This window comes from Vulpes lagopus, chromosome 11 (genome assembly GCF_018345385.1).
Source record: "Vulpes lagopus strain Blue_001 chromosome 11, ASM1834538v1, whole genome shotgun sequence".
NCBI lineage: Eukaryota > Metazoa > Chordata > Mammalia > Carnivora > Canidae > Vulpes > Vulpes lagopus.
The window spans coordinates 77,629,725-77,648,006 of NC_054834.1; the positions used below are offsets into that span (position 1 = coordinate 77,629,725).

The 18,282-nt window shown below is 50.8% G+C and overlaps 3 protein-coding genes across 13 annotated transcripts; 2 read left to right on the forward strand and 1 right to left on the reverse strand.

The window, feature by feature from the left end:
* The first annotated feature begins 970 nt into the window (after positions 1-970).
* BSCL2 (BSCL2 lipid droplet biogenesis associated, seipin) lies at positions 971-13,314 on the forward strand. Of its 11 annotated transcripts, none has more exons than XM_041773641.1 (13): positions 971-1,433; positions 3,278-3,491; positions 4,754-5,070; positions 6,600-6,681; positions 10,486-10,629; positions 11,321-11,419; positions 11,596-11,730; positions 11,912-12,009; positions 12,135-12,276; positions 12,431-12,497; positions 12,659-12,748; positions 12,839-12,919; positions 13,077-13,314. In XM_041773641.1, exons 2-13 carry the CDS (start codon positions 3,411-3,413, stop codon positions 13,217-13,219), a joined length of 1,479 nt encoding a protein of 492 aa, XP_041629575.1. In that variant the 5' UTR covers positions 971-1,433; positions 3,278-3,410; the 3' UTR covers positions 13,220-13,314. The 11 variants fall into 11 exon arrangements, with proteins under 11 accessions (XP_041629575.1, XP_041629578.1, XP_041629579.1 ...); XM_041773644.1 differs by having other exon boundaries at positions 12,659-12,718; XM_041773645.1 differs by having other exon boundaries at positions 12,662-12,718.
* GNG3 (G protein subunit gamma 3) lies at positions 1,376-3,064 on the reverse strand. Its single transcript, XM_041773654.1, has 3 exons — positions 2,672-3,064; positions 2,170-2,269; positions 1,376-1,903 (listed from the first exon to the last, which is right to left on the reverse strand). Exons 2-3 carry the CDS (start codon positions 2,266-2,268, stop codon positions 1,775-1,777), a joined length of 228 nt encoding a protein of 75 aa, XP_041629588.1. The 5' UTR covers position 2,269; positions 2,672-3,064; the 3' UTR covers positions 1,376-1,774.
* A 143-nt stretch (positions 13,315-13,457) lies between the features above and the next one.
* LRRN4CL (LRRN4 C-terminal like) lies at positions 13,458-16,146 on the forward strand. Its single transcript, XM_041773653.1, has 2 exons — positions 13,458-14,144; positions 14,677-16,146. Exon 2 carries the CDS (start codon positions 14,683-14,685, stop codon positions 15,394-15,396), a length of 714 nt encoding a protein of 237 aa, XP_041629587.1. The 5' UTR covers positions 13,458-14,144; positions 14,677-14,682; the 3' UTR covers positions 15,397-16,146.
* The last annotated feature ends 2,136 nt before the right edge of the window (positions 16,147-18,282 follow it).

Consider the following 18,282-nt stretch of genomic DNA (forward strand, 5'->3'; position numbering starts at 1 on the left):
TGCCCTTTATTGCTTTGGTTTCCTCTCTGCATCCCTCTCCCCTTGCCGTCTTCCTGTGCGAAGATGTGGGGAAGCTGGGGCGATGGCCATCCCTAATACAGGCCACCCTCCTATTACTGCAGGGTGGCACAAGACAGGAGCCAGCCTAGGCTTTTCCTGGAAAAGATAGATCCCTGAATTTGGGAGATGTTGCTAATGCATGAGGAGCAGACACCCTGGGACTGTTACCTTCCCTGCCTTGGCCCTGGTCCCACCTCCTTATGTTCACCCTTGGAAGGAAAAGACTTCTAGAAAAGCATCCCGGGCTTCTAAACCTCGCCAAGTTTGGGTCTGGGAGGCGCTCGTGAGACATTAAGCCCTGATTTTGGCTGGTGGCCAGACGGCAAGCTGGGACCACGACGAAGGTTGGTAGGCACACTAGGGGCGGGAACGTTGCTTCTGGCGGATGTGACAGAATAGGCCTGAGGGAGAATGGGAGCACGGCAAGCCCTACAAGGAAACCCAAACTGAAACAACTTCGGGCTTACCCAGCTCCTAGGGAGATCAGGAATAGAGAAGGAATGGCGCCGGGCACTGGCCGCACACTTACGTTTACACCTCTAAGCTTGGCAAGCTCCAGAACCTAGATTTCCTCGCAAGATACCCGCGACCAGCGCCTGCTACGGGATGCTTGCCAGGGTCCCCTTGTCCCATGAGCTTTGCTCATGACCACCCGTGTGCCTTCACCTGGATCCGGGGGGACGTCGGCTTCCAGACTCTGGGCCGCATAGGAATGGGCATCAAGTTGGCGAGGGCAGGGGCAGCCATTTTGAGACCAGATGAGCACAGATGGGACTGCACTGACTCTGGCTGCCTGGGGCCGCCATTTTACGTATGGGGCTAGCTGGGACGCCCTGTACGGTGAAACCCAGTGACTCGCGGCTGCCATATTGGCGCGCGTCCTATGGCGGTGGCCATCTTGGAAAGGGGCACGCTGTGGGCGCTGCCATCTTAGAAGTAAAACCGGCCCCTTCGCAGGAACCCGAGCCGAGCTCCTCCCCTCCGTTCCTGCGGTCTGCGACTGCCCTCCCTAAATCCATCCTGTTCGGTCTGTTTTCATTTTCACTTGTGTTCAGTGCTTTCGCGCGCGCGTGTGCGTGTGTGTGTGTGTGTGAATGCTCTCCGCAGCTTCTGGATGTCGTAACTTAATTCTCCCACTTGAGGCTCTCTCGCGCCCGCCGTCTCCCCAGTCCCGGCGATCTCCCGTCCTAGGCGATGTCTAACCTGGTTTGACTGCCCTTTTCCTGGGGAATGGCAAGTCTTTCACCTGCCGCACACATTCCCAGATCCACAGACTAATGATCCTCTCCCCAAGAAGGCTAACACAGGAGCTGTCTTCTGAGACTCTGGATACCTTTATTCTTCAAATGGCTTTACCCTTCTCATAGCTCCAGGTGAGACTGGGAGCCAGCACCCGGCCAGTGCCTCTCTCCATTGTCTGTCTCCATTGTCTGTCACAGAGAAGCCTGCAGGACGCTGGCAGAGTCTGGCGGCCCTTCTGGGGATAGAACTAAGGGGTCCCTGGGTCAGGGGGTTCTTGGGGTCGGCTGCAGTGGGCGAGGAAACGGGGTCGACAGATCGGTGATGGAGAGCCTTGTGCTTCGGACGACCTCACGGGGTCGGACAGGGCTAGGGGTGGGATGCAGGGACCCTCAGGGACTCACGACAGTTACTAACCTAAGGGAGGGCCCAGGAGAGGGACAGGTGAGGAGCTTGTGTGGAGGGACAGGGCAACTCAGAGGAGGGCACAGAAGAACTTCTTCTCCCTGAAGGGGTTCTCCGAAGTGGGCACCGGGGTGATGAGGGGATCCTCACAGGCGTGGGCATCACAGTAAGTCATCAAGTCGGCTGCTGCCTTGGACACCTGGGGCACAGCCAGGAGGGGAGTTGTTAGCCAGATCCCCTGAGAGGGCCTGCAGCCTGCCTCCCCAAATGGGTTATCTTTTTGCCATCTCTAGGGCTTCTTAGGACAGTATTCTCTTCCCTCATCCCCCTCAGAGGGACTGTCCCACAGAGCCGGAGACTCCTCCCCTGATCGCAGGGACTCAAGGAAAGAAATCGTCTCTTAACCTGAGATTTGGGGACCTACAGCACAACTGGGCCAACTGAGGGGACCCAGGATCCGCCCACCTTTATCCGGCACAAGCTGGCTTCAATCTTAAGCTGTTCCACCATCTTGCGGGCTTGCCCAATACTCATAGTGCTGTTCACGGGGGTCTCCCCTTTCATCCTAGAGAAAAGAGAGGAATAGCTCAGAGTATGATGTGGGAGGTGAGGAGCTGCATAATCTCATCTGAGGACCCCCCCCTCCATGTTCATTTTTCATCAGTCTTTACGAGGCTGCCCCAATATTTTGTTCCTCTTATCTTCATCTTCCAGTGGCCTTTCCCATCCCTGTCTTCCTGGGCTAAGGAAATGGAGAGAGTGGGATGAAATGCCCTCCAAACTCACACACGGCCTGGGCCCACAGATCATTAGACATAATGATTTAAGGCTTTTCAGCCTTTCCAGCCTTGTGTGTTCCCAGCCCTGAAAGCCTCAACCAGAAAGAGCCCCACCCTGATGAGGGCACATGACCCCCACCTGCCTCCTTGAGACCCAGGGGGAGAAAAACAGGATACTCCCTACTCACCTGCAGCCACAGGCAGTGGTAGCCCTGGGGAGTAGTCAGTGGGGTGCACAAAGCCTGCCCCAAGATGGGTGCCCCACCTTGCAGGGAGTTGCAGTTGAAAGTATTTGCTGCTGCAGCAGAAGGAGCTAATACAGAGAAGTCCACTGGGGAGGTCAGGTCAGAGTTCTGTTGAGGGCTGGGCCCAGTTCCTGCAGCTCAAGCACTGCCCAGACGCTGGTACCTGAAGGATGAAGGATGCTAGAAGAAGCTGCTCAGATCCTGGAACATACCAACTGCCTGGCCAGTGGGGGAGCCTGGCTGCTGACTGCAGCCCCTGCACACACCCCCTAGTGTGAACTGTCTCACTAGCTGCCCTTCCCCCTTTGCAGGCATTCTGAGTCTGGGCTAGGAAGTTGCTGAAGGAGCTGGAAGGAGTTGAAGGCCAGGCTGACTCCCCCCTTAAATGGGGTGGTCTGGACCTGTGACATCACCTGCAGTGGAGTCTGTACTGGCTGCGGGGGACTCTGCTCATTTGAAAATCTGACATCAGCTGGGCAGTCGCCCCCCTTTTCCCTCCTCCCTCCTCTGACATAGCATGTAGTACCTGAATCTTCTTTTCTTTCCCAGGGACCCTCCGTTCTCTGTATCTAGGAAAACGTGATGAGTTACAGGTATCAGCTTCTAGATCACCAAGCACTTCATGTTCTAGCCACAAGTGGCTCGAGTGGAAGATCAAGGGGCAACAAGGTGCATCAGGAAGATGCCTAAAGAACAAGGAGGAGGAGAAGCTGGGGGAAAAGAGCTGTGCAGATACCAGATCAAAGAATCGGACAAAGAAGAGGTAGGGGGCACTGTGGGGGAAAGTCACTGGGTGTTGAAATAGATGGGCTTCCTTGGGTGGGTTTTGGAGGGTGGGTATTGGTTTGAGAGATTACTTCCCAGGCATGCAGCGTTGTGCTTGGTGCTGTTGAAATGCAAAGATGTACATAATATTAACCTGACGCTCTGAGGGATCTTATATGGGATGAAGAGTCATATACACAATAGAAGGTACCCTCTGCCAAGGTCTAGTGTCCATAACGCGCTGCGGGGATTCTGAGGGAGAGTCCAGTTAGGGTCAGAGGTGGTGGATCACATCCCAAGTGCTGGAGACAAAACACGGAGCTGAAATGCTGCCACTCTTGTGACCGGGGCCAGCCGGCCGGCCAGCAGTACTCCCTGCCGTGGACGCCTACAGGCCCAAGGGGCTGTGGGCGATAAAAATCAGCACCAGCTGGATACCCGCCCTTCCCCTTTGCGGGGGAGGGGGCGGTAAACGGCCGGTGGTGAAGGTGTGGGCGGAGGGCCGGGACTGCGGCCTCCAGGGCGGGCCCAGGGGGCTGCTGCTGACTCATAGCGTTCCCTGGGTCACGTCTTGAAGCCTGGAGGGAGGCGCCTGTCCCCTTGGGTCTGGGAACCGGACCGCGGGGAGAGACCGCACGCGGCCGGCGGAGGAAGGAAGCCGGCCGCCCGCCAGGCCCCGCCCCGGGAGGGCCCCGCCCCGAGCCCCGCGGCGGCCGTAGGAAGGGGGCGGGGCTTCCAGGGCGGCGGAAGTCCCTTTTGCCGTTGCTCGGCAGCCTGCGTACTGGTGAGTGCGGAGCGGCGGCCCGGAGCTGCTACCCCTTTGGTGCGTTAGGTGGGGCTCTGGGCGGCGGGCAGATAACTCGGGAGGGGCTGTCTGAGTGCGGCTGCACGACCCTAGGCAAGTCGCGCGTGCCCTCGGGGCAGCCACCTCGCGGGGTGGACTCGGTGTCCTCATGTGTAAAAGCCTTTTAAGGTGCTCATTCCCCGAGTGTTATGTGTTGCTGTGAGATCAAGGTGGCCTGTCCCAGAATCACGTGTCCAACAGACAAGTTCAGCCGACTTTGGCACTGGGAACCAAGCGGAGTGGGAAAGGGAAGTGATGATTGCTAGAGGAACACAGTCACCTGGGGAGAGGCCACCTGAAACAAAGACTGTTCTGTTATCTCTGGTTCCTCAAACCCAGTCCAGTAAGCTTGTCCTCTCTGTCCCCACCTCCCCTAGGAAAAAAGCCATTTTCCCCCCTTTTCTGTCTTTTTCCAGGAACCGCCAGCTGCTTCACCCCATGGCCAGGCGTGGCGTCCAGGTGGCAGAGCAGCTAGGAACTCAAGGCCTGAACCTGGGGCCAGACACTCTGCACTCCCTGCCATGGTCAATGACCCACCAGTACCTGCCTTACTGTGGGCCCAGGAGGTGGGCCACATCTTGGCAGGTCGTGCCCGCAAGCTGCTGCTACAGTTTGGGGTGCTCTTCTGTACCATCCTCCTCCTGCTCTGGGTGTCTGTCTTCCTCTATGGCTCCTTCTACTATTCCTACATGCCTACAGTCAGCCACCTCAGCCCCGTGCATTTCTACTACAGGTGAGAGGGGTCTTCTACCAATGTCGAGGAATTCTTTGAGAGAATTGCTCTTAGGCCCCTTAGAGCTTATTCAGTTCAACCCCTTGGATTACAGAGGAGAAAACTTGAGCACAGTGTGTTTATAGGGCTTCTTACTTTTCACCGCCCAAGGCCAAGGAAGCTCTGGGTTGGTGGGGCTCTAAGATCCTAGTTCTGCCTCTGGTTACTGAAATCTGTTAAAGAGAAGGAGAAGAAAATCCCCCTTTTAAACTGTCACTATGAGGATCAGTTCTGTTTGGGTTGGGTCATACCTCTCAGGGCCACTGTAGACGTCTAAACCAGACAGATCCCTTGGGTTGTCTCAGAACTAACCTGGCCTTCAGTAGAGAAGGTATTGGGAAAGCAGCAAGTTTCCTTGTACACTTTATCCCATTCCTGATAATCCTGTACAGTAGAGATTATGGAAACACAAAGTGACAGTACATAAAGTCCCAGAGTCCTGCTTTTTACCTGGGGCTTCAGTTCCTTCTGATTTTACAGACCTTGTCAAATTCTCTCCCCTTGTCTTAACAGTGACAATAGGACCAATCGAGAGATGCTGATAGGGATATTGTTATCAGTGGTCCAAAGTCATTTATTTTTTCCCCTGTCTTGAGTCCCTGATCAGAGCTGCTTAAACATTTAGGAGGCACAATCTCATGAAAACTTTAACCCTTTTGTTATAAAAACGTGTATGCATGGGGGCACCTGTCTGGCTCAGTTGGTAGGGCATGTGAATCTGACTCTTGATCCCAGGGTCGTGAATTCAAGCTTCATGTTAAAAAAAAAATTATACAGATATATATATATTCACACACACGCACAAATATATATGCATGCCCATGTGTAATTTTGCTTACAAGTTGAGGTTTGTGAGCCTCTTAAAAACCATCTGTGGATCCCTTGGGAGGAATTTTCTCAAACTAGGCACAAGACCAGAACTACCAAATCAGAATTTGGGGATAGGACCCAGGAATCTGCCTTTTTTTTTTTCCCCTGAGAGAGGGAGAGGGAGCTTGAAGCAGATTGGGGGGCAGAAGGAGGGAGAGAGAGAACCCCAATTTCTCTCCACACCCAGCGGGGAGCCCAGCACAGGGCTTGATCCAAGGACCCTGAGATCATAACCTGAGGTGAAGTCAAGAGTCGGACACTTAACTGAGCCGACCAGGTGCCCCCAGGAATCTGCATTTCTACCAAGCTCCCCAAGTGAGTCTTTAGAAACACTTAAGTCTGAGACTATTCAACTGAGTATCCATTGAGTCCTGTGTAAGCGATTCTGCTCTAACAAGAGGAAATAAGCTAAAGTAGTAGGAAAAAGAATGAAAGAATCATTCAGGTGTCTTGAATCTCCTGGCTGTATTTCTTTTCCATCTCTCTCTGACAGAGAGAAGGGTACCTGTTCTGGAAGAAGGGATGGGGGACAAGAGGGAGCCCTAGGGGGCCAAGGAGGTGTACGGACAGGTAAGGCAGACTCTATAACTTAGTGGAGTATCATCCCCATTCTCATTTAGGACTGACTGTGATTCATCCACCTCCTTACTCTGCTCCTTCCCTGTTGCCAATGTCTCGCTGGCTAAGGGTGGACGTGATCGGGTGAGTATGGGAGCTACAGAGAGGTTTCATTAGAGCTTTGAAGACTTGAAATCATAGGGATTGAGAAAGACTTGGCGAGCAGGGATTGAGTAATAGAGACTAAGAGGAAAGCTTGCAAGGAAAGAGAGGTTAAACAAAAAGTCTGAACCATGTAGATTATTCTTTCCTGCTGCAAATGTTAGCAATACCCTTCTTAGATTATTTCCGACAGGCCATATCTGCTAGATGAGATGTGCTTTAGACCTCTGTGAACCTAAATTAAATAGTCAGCTATTTCATTGGACTAGGATGGAATCTACCCAAGAGTTTTGAAAGCCTGTATGTGAAATTATGAAACTCTTGACAAATATGTGTGGCTTGACATTACAGAGGTTACTGTGCCAGGGGATGGGCTGGATGGCAGTAGGACTTTAGCAAACCCGGAAACCCTGGGAAATGCAGAATGGGAGTGCATCTGTTTATAGTAGGCAAATTGGTGGAGGCTTTGAGAAGAGGGAGGATCCCTTCTTGCTTCAAAAGGACCATTGGAGCATCAACATCACTTTTGCTCACCAGAGTTTTTTGAGTTGTTAGCATAATTTGTAGTAATCAGCCATCAAACTTAATAAGAATTTTTCAATCATCCGGAAAGTGTTTTTTTTAAAATGGTCCACTGACACAGGGTAGACATAAATGATCACTCTGGAGGGAGGAGTGTAAGTTGTAGCATCTGGGATTGGTATTTAGACTGGCGTTGTTTGGCAGTACAAATAGCTTGCTATGTGTATTCTGTGACCACTTTCAGTTGCTCAGCAGGTAGCCATACACTGTCAAGAAGACTTCTCAGGTCCAATGAGTAGGTCCCAAATGGACATAGTGATGTGGAAGGTTGGATATTGTAAGGCAGAGATTTATCATTTCGCTTTCTTTCTTTCTTTCTTTCTTTCTTTCTTTCTTTCTTTCTTTCTTTCTTTCTTTCTTTCTGTGGGGGAGCAGAGAGAGAGCAAGAATCTTTTTTTTTTTTTAGAGCAAGAATCTTAAGCGGGTTCCATGCCCAGCTCAGAATCCAACTTGGGGCTCGATCTGTATGACCTGAACCAAAATGAGGAGTTGGGACACTCAACCTAATGAGCCACACAGGCTCCCCGAGATTTATCATATATATATATATATATATATATATATATATATATATATATATATATATAATTTAAAGATTTATTTATTCATAGAAACACAGAGAGAGAGAGAGAGAGAGAGAGGCAGAGACACAGGCAGAGGGAGAAGCAGGCTCCATGCAGGGAGCCTGACGCAGGACTGGATCCCGGGTCTCCAGGATCATGCCCTGGGCTGAAGGCAGGCGCTAAACCACTGAGCCACCTGGGCTGCCCGAGATTTATCATTTTAGTCTGGCTACTCAGGAAAGGAATTTGGAGATTTATTACAGAATCTTCTATGAAGACATTGATTCAATAATGTACTTTTGTGGCTAAAAATAGTAATAAATAGACTATATTGAGAGGGAATTAGAAACAAAGCCACAGTATATATGCACCTGAAATGGTGCATACAGTTGTGTGGCTGCCTGTTTTGTGGAGATCCTTTTTTTTTTTTTTAATTGTATTTATTCATGAGAGACACAGAGAGAGAGAGAGAGAGGCAGAGACACAGGCAGAGGGAGAAGCAGGCTCCATGCAGGGAGCCCGACGTGGGATTCGATACCGGGTCTCCAGGACCAGGCCCTGGACTGAAGGTGGCACTAAACCACTGAGCCACCTGGCTGCCCCTGTTGTGGAGATCCTAGAGGTGATTCAGGTAGCCTACAATTGGGTGTGAGGCTGCTGGATAGGGAAGGAAGGGAAAGATGAATGGGGGGGGGAATCCAATATCAGAGACTCCAATCAGGGTAGTCCCTGATAATTAAAGCAGGTTGATCCTTTTGTCCATTTACAGTGAATATATAGGAAGGGATGAAGAAATAGAAGGCATAATGTGTCTATTTTCTGTGTAACACTTTGGTAGAAGTAGAAAATGTGGTCCTGCTTTCCAGGAGCTTACAGGTTTGATAGAAATCTATATACTGCATGAAGTAGCAAGGCATAAGGTGCAGATTCTGCATTTCAGAAGAATTTGTGGAGAATTTGATGCATCAGTGTGAGACTATGGGGATGGTGGGGCTCAAAATGGACCGATCCTGTAAGGAAGGGTGAATATTGTGTGGGGATGTGGGAACAGAAGGAGAATCTGCCCATCAGATGTTAACAAAGGCTTGGAGTCATTCACAAGATTCTGATATTGATTTGGTGGCTCCCATTGGAGATGTTGGTTTAGACAGAATTACTAGTTTAAAAACATAATTAAACAGCTTTATTGAGATAAAACTCACGTACCGTACAATTCACCCACTTAAAATGTATAGTTCAGGGACGCCTGGTTGGGTGTCTGCCTTCCACTTGGGGCGTGGTCCCGGTATCCGGTATTGACTCCCTGAGGGAGTCTGCTTCGCCCTCTGTTTCTCTTCCTCTCTCTCTGTCTCTCATGAATAAATAAAATCTTTTTAATTAATAAGTCTATAGTTCAGTCATTTTTAGTGCACAGAGTTAAGCAACCAGCACCCCAATTAATCGTGGAACATTTTCACCCCAAAAAAGAAACTCCTACCCATTAGCTAGCAGTCACTACCCATTTTGCTTCAACCCACCTAGAGAACTACCTATTAAAATGTTTCAGGGGCGCCTGGGTGACTCAGTTAAGCATTCGACTTTTGATTTCAGCCCAGGTCATGACCCTGAGAAGGGTTGTGAGATCGAGCACCAAAGATCTGAGTTGGGTGTGGAGCCTACTTAAGATCTCTCTCCCTCTTCTCCCCTTCCCCCTGCCTGTAAAAATGTTTCAGAGAATTCAGTGAAGCAGCTGGCTTCATCTGGCCTCTTCCATGGGCTAGGAATCTCATGGAATCCATTTTTTCAACAGATAATTCATTTTGAAGATAAGAATCTGTATGAAGAAAGACTTTTACAGGATTTTTCTACCTTTTACCCTAGTGATAGTGCTCAAAGCACCCTCAGCCATACCTGGATTTTCGAGGTGGTTCGCTATGGGCTTTTTAAAAAATATATTATCTTTGTTTAAAAACAACAGCTTTAAAAAAGCCAGCTTTTTTTTAAAAAAATCCATTCTCTTTGTTTAAAAACAAAAGCTATAACTCTTGCCTCTGAGGATGTCGTGCTACAGATAAAAATAATTGAATAAAGAGATTAGAAGAATATTGTAATGGTCAGGAAAAACCGGAGTGTGTTTGGTGGCAAATCTGTAACCTTTCAAGGTTAATGCCAGTGAAGAAGCCTCCCCACTAGGAGCCGCAGGGTTCTACCAACAGACAAGAGGTAAGGAACCCAGAGCGACAGAAAGCTGAACTGGAGTGACCTGACTGTGAGGGGTGGTTTGGGAGTTGGTGTACACTTCTGGCACTTGGTTAATTAATAATGTAAGTGAAGGCAGGCTGGGCCCAGGGGGATGGCCTCACGGGGACAGAGGCCTGAGTCACAGATGGCCCAGTTGGCAACATGACGGTTCACTTTTGGAAAAAGAGATGTGACACAGCCTTTCTCAGAATTGTGGAGTCTGATTCAGCCAAGTCACGGGACGGTGATCTCAGAAGTGGGAGGGCCGCCACCAGGGGGCAGCACCTCCCCGGGGAATGAGAGACCCCGCCGCCCCCTGTGCTGGCGTGGGGTGTGTGGCAGCGTTTGGAGGTGGGAGGAGGTGGAATTTTTTTTTTTTTTAATGTATTTTTTGAAAAGAGATGGGGGCTACCTTGGGCAGGTGCTGATGTATGGACAGCCGTACCGCGTTACCTTAGAGCTTGAGCTGCCAGAGTCCCCTGTGAATCAAGATTTGGGCATGTTCTTAGTCACCATTTCATGCTACACCAGAGGCGGCCGCATCATCTCCACTTCTTCACGCTCTGTAAGTGTTCAGGACCTGTCTGGGAGGGCACGGGGGTGACAACAGATGTCAGAACATCTGGGTAGGGCTTTAGGTCTGAGGTCACAGACTCATCAGGATAGGGAAGAGGGGGGTGATGCCTGGGTGGCTCAGTGGTTTAGCACCTGCCTTCAGCCCAGGGCGGGATCCTGGAGACCTGGGATCAAGTCCCACATCAGACTCCTTGCGTGGAGCCTGCTTCTCTCTCTCTCTCTCGAATAAATAAATAAAATCTTAAAAAAAAAAAAGGATAGGGAAGATGAGTCAGTTCACCAAGCCAGACAGACACTCCAGATACCTGATAGCTGCCTGTCCAGCTTCAGGGTAAAGTCTGAAGAGTGGAGCCAAAATGGGCTTCATTAGACCCCAAAGATCTGCACTGGAATCCTCCTCACTCAAACATACAAGCCGAGACACAGCTTCTTTCACCCCTTGGTTACACAGCATTACCAACTGGGTGTGATAATAGTAGTCCTGTAGCAAGACTTAGTCTGGATTCAATGAAAAAAGGTACAGTGCTTACTAGTGTATAGTGGGTGTTCGATAAATATGAGACTCCATTCTTACATGAATTGTCAACAGAGCTACATTATGATACAGATCCCTGAGTGTCTATATGGAGAAAAAAGTTTCAGGTGGTACACTGAAACTTAGAGACGATTTTGGATTGTAGAACTGCCTGGGGGAAAGATCAGAGACTGTGTGGGACTTCACCTATGCAGGTTTCAGGAAGAGGAGAATGAAGACGTGGGCGGGCAGGCATGTTACTCAGGTAGTTGGAATGACTGGGTCAAGGGTGGGGGAGCGTGGTAGGAAGTGAAAATGAGAGAGCATGGGGCATGAGGAAGAAGCAGACTTCACAGACTACTCAGGAGCGGTGGAAGGGTGGGTGGGGCTGTGGAAATTTGGGGGTACCTGTTCCCAGCCTCTCCTTCCTGGCCCTGGCAGGTGATGTTGCATTACCGCTCAGACCTGCTGCAGATGCTTGACACACTGGTCTTCTCCAGCCTCCTACTGTTTGGATTTGCAGAGCAAAAACAGCTCCTGGAGGTGGAGCTCTACTCAGAATATAGGGAGAACTCGGTAAGGGGGTGAAGGAAGACTAGATACCACTGTTTGCATGAGCCCAGAATTCTCCCTGAAGAGCCTCTGGGCTCGGTCAACAGGAACAGCAGTGGAGATGCTGGAAGTGGGCTTCAGATTGGGCTGGAAGAGTGACGGCAACAGGATCATGGCCTGACACTCAGTGCCCTGCCCTCTGCAGTATGTGCCAACTACTGGAGCGATTATTGAGATCCACAGCAAGCGCATCCAGATGTACGGAGCCTACCTCCGCATCCATGCCCACTTCACCGGGCTTAGGTGAGGAACCACTGCAGCTCGTATGGGGGCTGTCCTTAAGTGAAACTAACTTGAATTTTCCTAGAAATGACTTCTGGGAAGTGAGAAGGCTAGTGCTCTCCGGTAACTGCCTCTTCCTGCCTCAGGTACCTGCTGTACAACTTCCCGATGACCTGCGCCTTTGTAGGCGTCGCCAGCAACTTCACCTTCCTGAGTGTCATTGTGCTCTTCAGCTATATGCAGTGGGTGTGGGGGGGCATCTGGCCCCGACACCGCTTCTCCTTGCAGGTCACAAAGGACTTCCTTCTTCTCCCCTTCATCATCCTTCTTGTACTAAGGAGTGGGCTGGGGCATGATGGGGATGCTCCTCGGGTGTTAAAGGTCCAGATCACAGCCGGGGTGGGGTGGGGAACCTCACTGCTCACTAGTTTCCCCTTCGCAGGTAAACATCCGAAAAAGAGACAGTTCCCAGAAGCCAGTACAGCGAAGGATCTCAGCCCATCATCCAGGTAAACATGATGGGAGGGGGCTTCCTATGTTACCCAGGATGAAGCTTTAGGCCCTCACAGCTGGGCTAAGGGTCAGAGGATAGGCAGACCGGAGGAGGTGAGCTTGGCACTGCTGCCTGCGTGCAGTTGCTTTAGCCCTACCCTGTCCTCTACCCACTTTGGAGGCACAGAGCCCCAAGGCCAGGAGGAGTCAACACAGCTGTCAGACATCACAGAGGACGGTGAGAGCCCTGAAGATCCCCCAGGGGCAGGTACAGTAACAGCTCACCCGCCTGCCCTCGCTGTCTTCAGTTGTCCCCTTTAGCCTCTTAGCCTGACCTCTGCATTCCCCGTGGCTGCAGAGGGTCAGCTCCCTGAGGAGGAGAAACCAGATCCGCAGCCCTTGAATGGAGAGGAGGAGCTGGAGCCAGAGGCCAGTGATGGTGAGGGGTGCTCAGTGAGGGGTGCACGGCATGGGGGGTCTGGTGGAGTGGAGGTGGCATGTCGGTGGGGAGGAGATTATATTGACTGAGGGGGTTGAAGAGCCCCTGGTTACTTAATGCCCCATTTGGGATTTTGTTTCTCCCTCCTCTGGCCCAGGTTCAGGCTCCTGGGAAGATGCAGCTTTGCTGACGGAGGCCAACCTGCCTGCTCCTACCCATGCCCTTGCCCCAGAAACTCTGGGCAGCTCTGAACCCTCTGTGGGCAGTCTTCGACAGCGCCCCACCTGCTCCAGTTCCTGAAGAGAACAGGACAGAGTCCTCACATTCCAGCCTTTTCTCACTTGACAACTCTTCCCCTGTCCTGTGGTTCCCCCAATAAACTATTTTCATGGCCACTGCTTCCCTGACTCCTTGAAATGGATTCAGGGCCTTGTGAAAACGCTGCATTGCCCTGGCACCTTCCCCGCCACCCAGCAGTGGAAGAGGTTGTCTTGCTGGAGGGCCGGCCGGTGGGGAAGGCCTCCAGACCTGGCCTGTTATACAGCTGTTTCCATTCAGAAGCCTAGGAAGTCAAAGGAGAGAAAACCTCTCTTGCCCACTGCCTCCACGTGACTGGAGAGGGGGATCGAGGAGGGCGGTTCTGGAGAGCTGGGCTGCATCATTCTGGCCTCTGTACCCCACCCTTTCTCTGTCCATTGGGAGGCAGAAGACAGGAAATGACTGCCCTGGATGTGGTATAATTTTTACCGAAACCACATTTTGGAGCCCAGGCCCCATGCTGTCACAGCTACTTTCCAACCCCCAACTGCAGCCAGGTGGCCCTCTCCTCACCTCCCCCCCCCCCCCCCCCCCCCCCCACACACACACACATAGCTTCAGCCCTGTGATTCTCCACTCCTGGCTGCTTTCCACATTCCGCCCACCTCTCCAAACCCAGGCATCCTGGCCTCCAGATGCAGCAGCTGCCTGTGGCTCCCCCCAGCCCCAGCCCCGTGACTCAGGCTCTCTGAAGGGACCAGCCGGCTTCTTGGCATTCACCGGGAAAGGGGGGGGTGCAGGGCAGGGGGGCTAGGTGGTGACATCATCATGGAAGGGTATAAAAGCTTCAAGCCAAAACAATTGAAGACAAAACCTACCCGTGTAGCCCGTGCTCCTGGGGACACCCTAGCCTTTCACCCACAGACCTCTGGCCTGAGATCTGCACTGCTGGGAGACCTCCCCGCTGGTGAGGGGGCTACTGGGGGCCAGGGGAAGGGGATGGCAGGTGGGGGGCGGCAGGGACTGGAGCTCCTTTGATAGATGGGGAACGGTCCAGGTCCGCAGATTTTCCCCTTCTATTCCATCTCTTCTTTTTTGTTTCTGTCTCCCTTTGGGTTTTTCAGTATAATTGTTTTTACTGAGATCGGTCCTTTGAGTGGCAGCTGGGAATAATTCTACCTTTCTTCCCCAGGCTGAGTAAATCCTCTTTTTTTGCCCTTCAGCACTTTGTTTATTCATTAACTGTTTCTGGTACTTCACCCATTGCCAATCGCACACCCATCTCTCAGGTCAGCCTGCATTTGTTTCACCCAAAACCAACCAACAAGTCCATAGCCCGTTGAGAAGTTGGTTGACAAATCAGCATGTCTGTGTCCTTTTCTTTGCTTTCCTGTCCTCTTCTTTGCCCCCAGCTGTGTTTCCCTGGTTTTGTTGGGGGGAGGGGTGCAGAAGGCATGGGGTCTGGGCGGTCTTGACTTCTCCAACTCCTTCCCTTCCAGACTCCAATGCTGGGCTCTCCCTGCCTTCTGTGGCTCCTGGCTCTCACCTTCTCCTTAGTGGCCAGATCACAGCTCTTGACCCCTCAAGACTTTAAGGAGGAGGAGGAAGATGAGACACTACGGCCGCCTCTGCCTGCTGTCCTCTGTGACTACGATAGTTGCCGCCACATGCAGGTGCCATGCAAGGAGCTGCAGAGGGCCGCACCCAGGGCCTGCCTGTGCCCTGGGCTCTCCAGCCCTGCCCAGCCACCTTACCCTCCGCGCCTGGGAGAAGTGCACGTGGTGGCTGAGACGGGCAGCGCTTTGGTGCACTGGTGTGCCCCCTCCTCCCCGGTCCACCAGTACTGGCTGCTGCTTTGGGGAGGCAGTGGGGCTGCCCAGAAGGGGCCCCCCCTCAACTCTACAGCCCGCAGAGCAGAACTGAAGAGGCTGAAGCCTGGGGGCACTTATGTCGTTTGTGTGGTGGCTGCAAATGGAGCTGGAGAAAGCAGCGTGCCAGAGGCAGGTGGGGAAGGCCTTGATGGGGTGAGTGGCCCTACTTTCGGGCCCTGCGGCAGGCTGGCCGTGCCCCCCAGGTCCCTGACCCTGGTCCACACAGCTGTTGGGGTGGGCACAGTTGTGGCCCTGCTGACTTGCTCTGCTCTGGTTTGGCACTTCTGCTTGCGTGAGCGCTGGGGCTGCCCCCACCGCGCAGCCTCCCTACCAACAGCAGGGCTCTGAAGCAACCTGGGGGCCTCTTAGGCCTGGCTGAGTCTGGGCTTGGAGAGGAGAGTTCGGCCTGGACTCCTTGGGAGGAGGTGGTTGCCGCTGCTGCCCAGAACAGCCCAGATGGCAGAGTAGAAGGCCAGGTGCCTGGGCCACAAGTGAGTCTCAGTGCTTAGCCTGAGAGCTTGCTCAGGTCCCAAACTCTCCGTTCTGCTCCACACTGAGGGTTGGAAAGGAGCAGAGAAGCTTGCAACTTTTTACTTAAAGGACCAGATAGTAAACAACGTAGGCTTTGCGTTTCCGGAGGACAAAATCAAAGGTGATTTGTAGGTACTTCTATAGCCATGTAATCATGTAAATACGTAAAAAAACATTCTTAGCTCATCGGCCCTACAAATCAGGCCCTGGCTATATTAGGCCTGTTGGCTGTAGTTAGCTGATCCCAATCCCTGCCATATACCCTCCAAAGGGCCCGGTCACCTTGGTGGCTTTGGTGGGATTTTTGAGAACAAGCTGCTGCAGGATAGGAGTTTGGGACAAGACTACTTCCTCTTTTACCTTTTATTTAGATCTAGAGTATGGGCACACCTGAGTCTGAATCCACCTGTCTGAAGTGGGTGGAGATAAATTACATGGGTTGGAGAACCACAGACTGCCTAACTGCTTTCTGAGGCATTTCCCAGATCCAAGGATTTCCCCCACTTTCCCTAAATCTGCGTTTGTTGTATATCCACTGTACCAACATTAAAGGAAATATAAAAGGAAGATATTTTCATTTTTCGCGATCCTTTTCATTTTCCTGTCCACGCACCTATTTTTCAGAGAAGTGTATACTTTTGAATTTATAATTAAATTAACTGGATGGGGCAGCCCCGGTGGCTTAGTGGTTTAGTGCCGCCTTCAGCCCAGGGCGTGATCCTAGAGCCCTGGGATAGAGTCCCATGTCTGGCTCCCTGCATGGAACCTGCTTCTCCCTCTGCCTGTGTCTCTGTCCGCCCCCCTCTCTCTCTAATAAAATCTTTTATTTTTTTTATTTTTATTTATTTTTATTTATTTATGATAGTCACAGAGAGAGAGAGAGAGAGAGGCAGAGATACAGGCAGAGGGAGAAGCAGGCTCCATGCACCGGGAGCCTGACGTGGGATTCGATCCCGGGTCTCCAGGATCGCGCCCTGGGCCAAAGGCAGGCGCCAAACCGCTGCGCCACCCAGGGATCCCCTCTAATAAAATCTTTTAAAAAATAAAATGGATGTAGGGGTGCCTGGGTGGCTCATTCAATTGAGTGTCAGACTTGGTTTCAGCTCAGGTCATAATTGCAGGGTCATGAGAGCGAGCCCCACTTTGGGCTCTGTGCTGGGTGTGAAGCCTGCTGGAGAGTCTCTCTCCCTTTGCCCCTACCCCTATTATTCAAATAAATAAAGAAAACCTTTAAAAAATAAAAAATAAACCAACTGGAAATAGAAAAGCCTGAGTTGCTAGAGAGTATAATCCTCACTTTTGCTGGTCTTATAACTTTTTTTTATGCATTGATTATTTATTCAGCAATAGTTAAAATTCAGATCCAAATAACTTTTTTAAAATAAGATTTTATTTATTCATTCATGAGAGACACAGAAGAGAGGCAGAGACACAGGCAGAGGGAGAAGCAGGCTCCATGCAGGGAGCCTGACATGGGATTCAATCTTAGGACTCCAGGATCACGCCCTGAGTTGAAGTTGGCGCTAAACCGCTGAGCCACCTGGGCTGCCCCTGGTCTTATAACTTTTTTTTTTTTTTTGCTGTGGTTTATAACTTTTAATTACAGAATTGACAGTTATATGAATTTCAAGTACTGCTGAAGAATACAAAGGAAAATTCCCCCAGATTTTTATTCAATGCCAATGTATTTTTTTTAAGATTTTATATATTTATTCATGAGAGAGAGAGAGACAGAGAGAGAGAGAAGCAGGCTCCGTGCAGGAAGCCTGAGGTAGGACTTGATCCCAGGACCCCAGGGCCATGTCCTGAGCCAAAGGCAGATGCTCAACCGCTGAGCCACCCAGGTGTCCCTCAATGCTCTTATTTTCTTTATTCACAGTAGATGATGGACAGTGTTCCACGTTGGTAATTCATAGCCTCCTTGGTTATGTTAAAGGCTGTGCAACTTTCCCTAGGAGGATGCTCCTTAAAGGACCAAAGCCATCGCTCTTTACTGGAACATTTGTCTTCAGTGTCTGCTACGGGTATCTTTGTGTATCCTTCACGTTTGTGTATTTAATACTATACAGTTGATTATTTTCTTTTTTAACCATTAGAGCTCAAGATAAATTAAAAATACGTGTATTATGGGATGCCTGGGTGGCTCAGTGGTTGGGCAGCTGTTTTGGGCTCAGGTTGTGATCCCGGGATCCGGGATCAAGTCCTGAATCAGGCTCCTGCAAGGAGCCTGCTTCTCCCTCTGCCTATGTCTCTGCCTCTCTCTCTCTCTCTCTCATAAATAAATAAATCTTTAAAAAAAAATACATGTATTCTAAGACCACATTATAGTGAATACTGTGTCCCTGTTTTATTTGCTTCCCCCTTTTCCTCAGTATTCATTTGCAAATGAGGGCCCTGCTTTCTCATTATTCAAGACTTGCTCTATATGCCTTCTCATTTACTCTTCACAATCTTTCTTAAAAAAAAAAAAAAAAAAAGATTTTATTTATTCAGGAGAGACAGAGGAGAGAGAGAGGCAGAGACACAGGCAGAGGGAGAAGCTGGCTCCAAGCAGGGAGCCTGACATGGGACTCGATCCCAGGTCTCCAGGATCACACCCTGGGCTGAAGGCCGTGCTAAACCACTGAGCCATCTGGGCTGCCCTCTTTTTCTTTCTTTTTTTTTTTTTTTAAGATTTTATTTATTCATGAGAGACACAGAGAG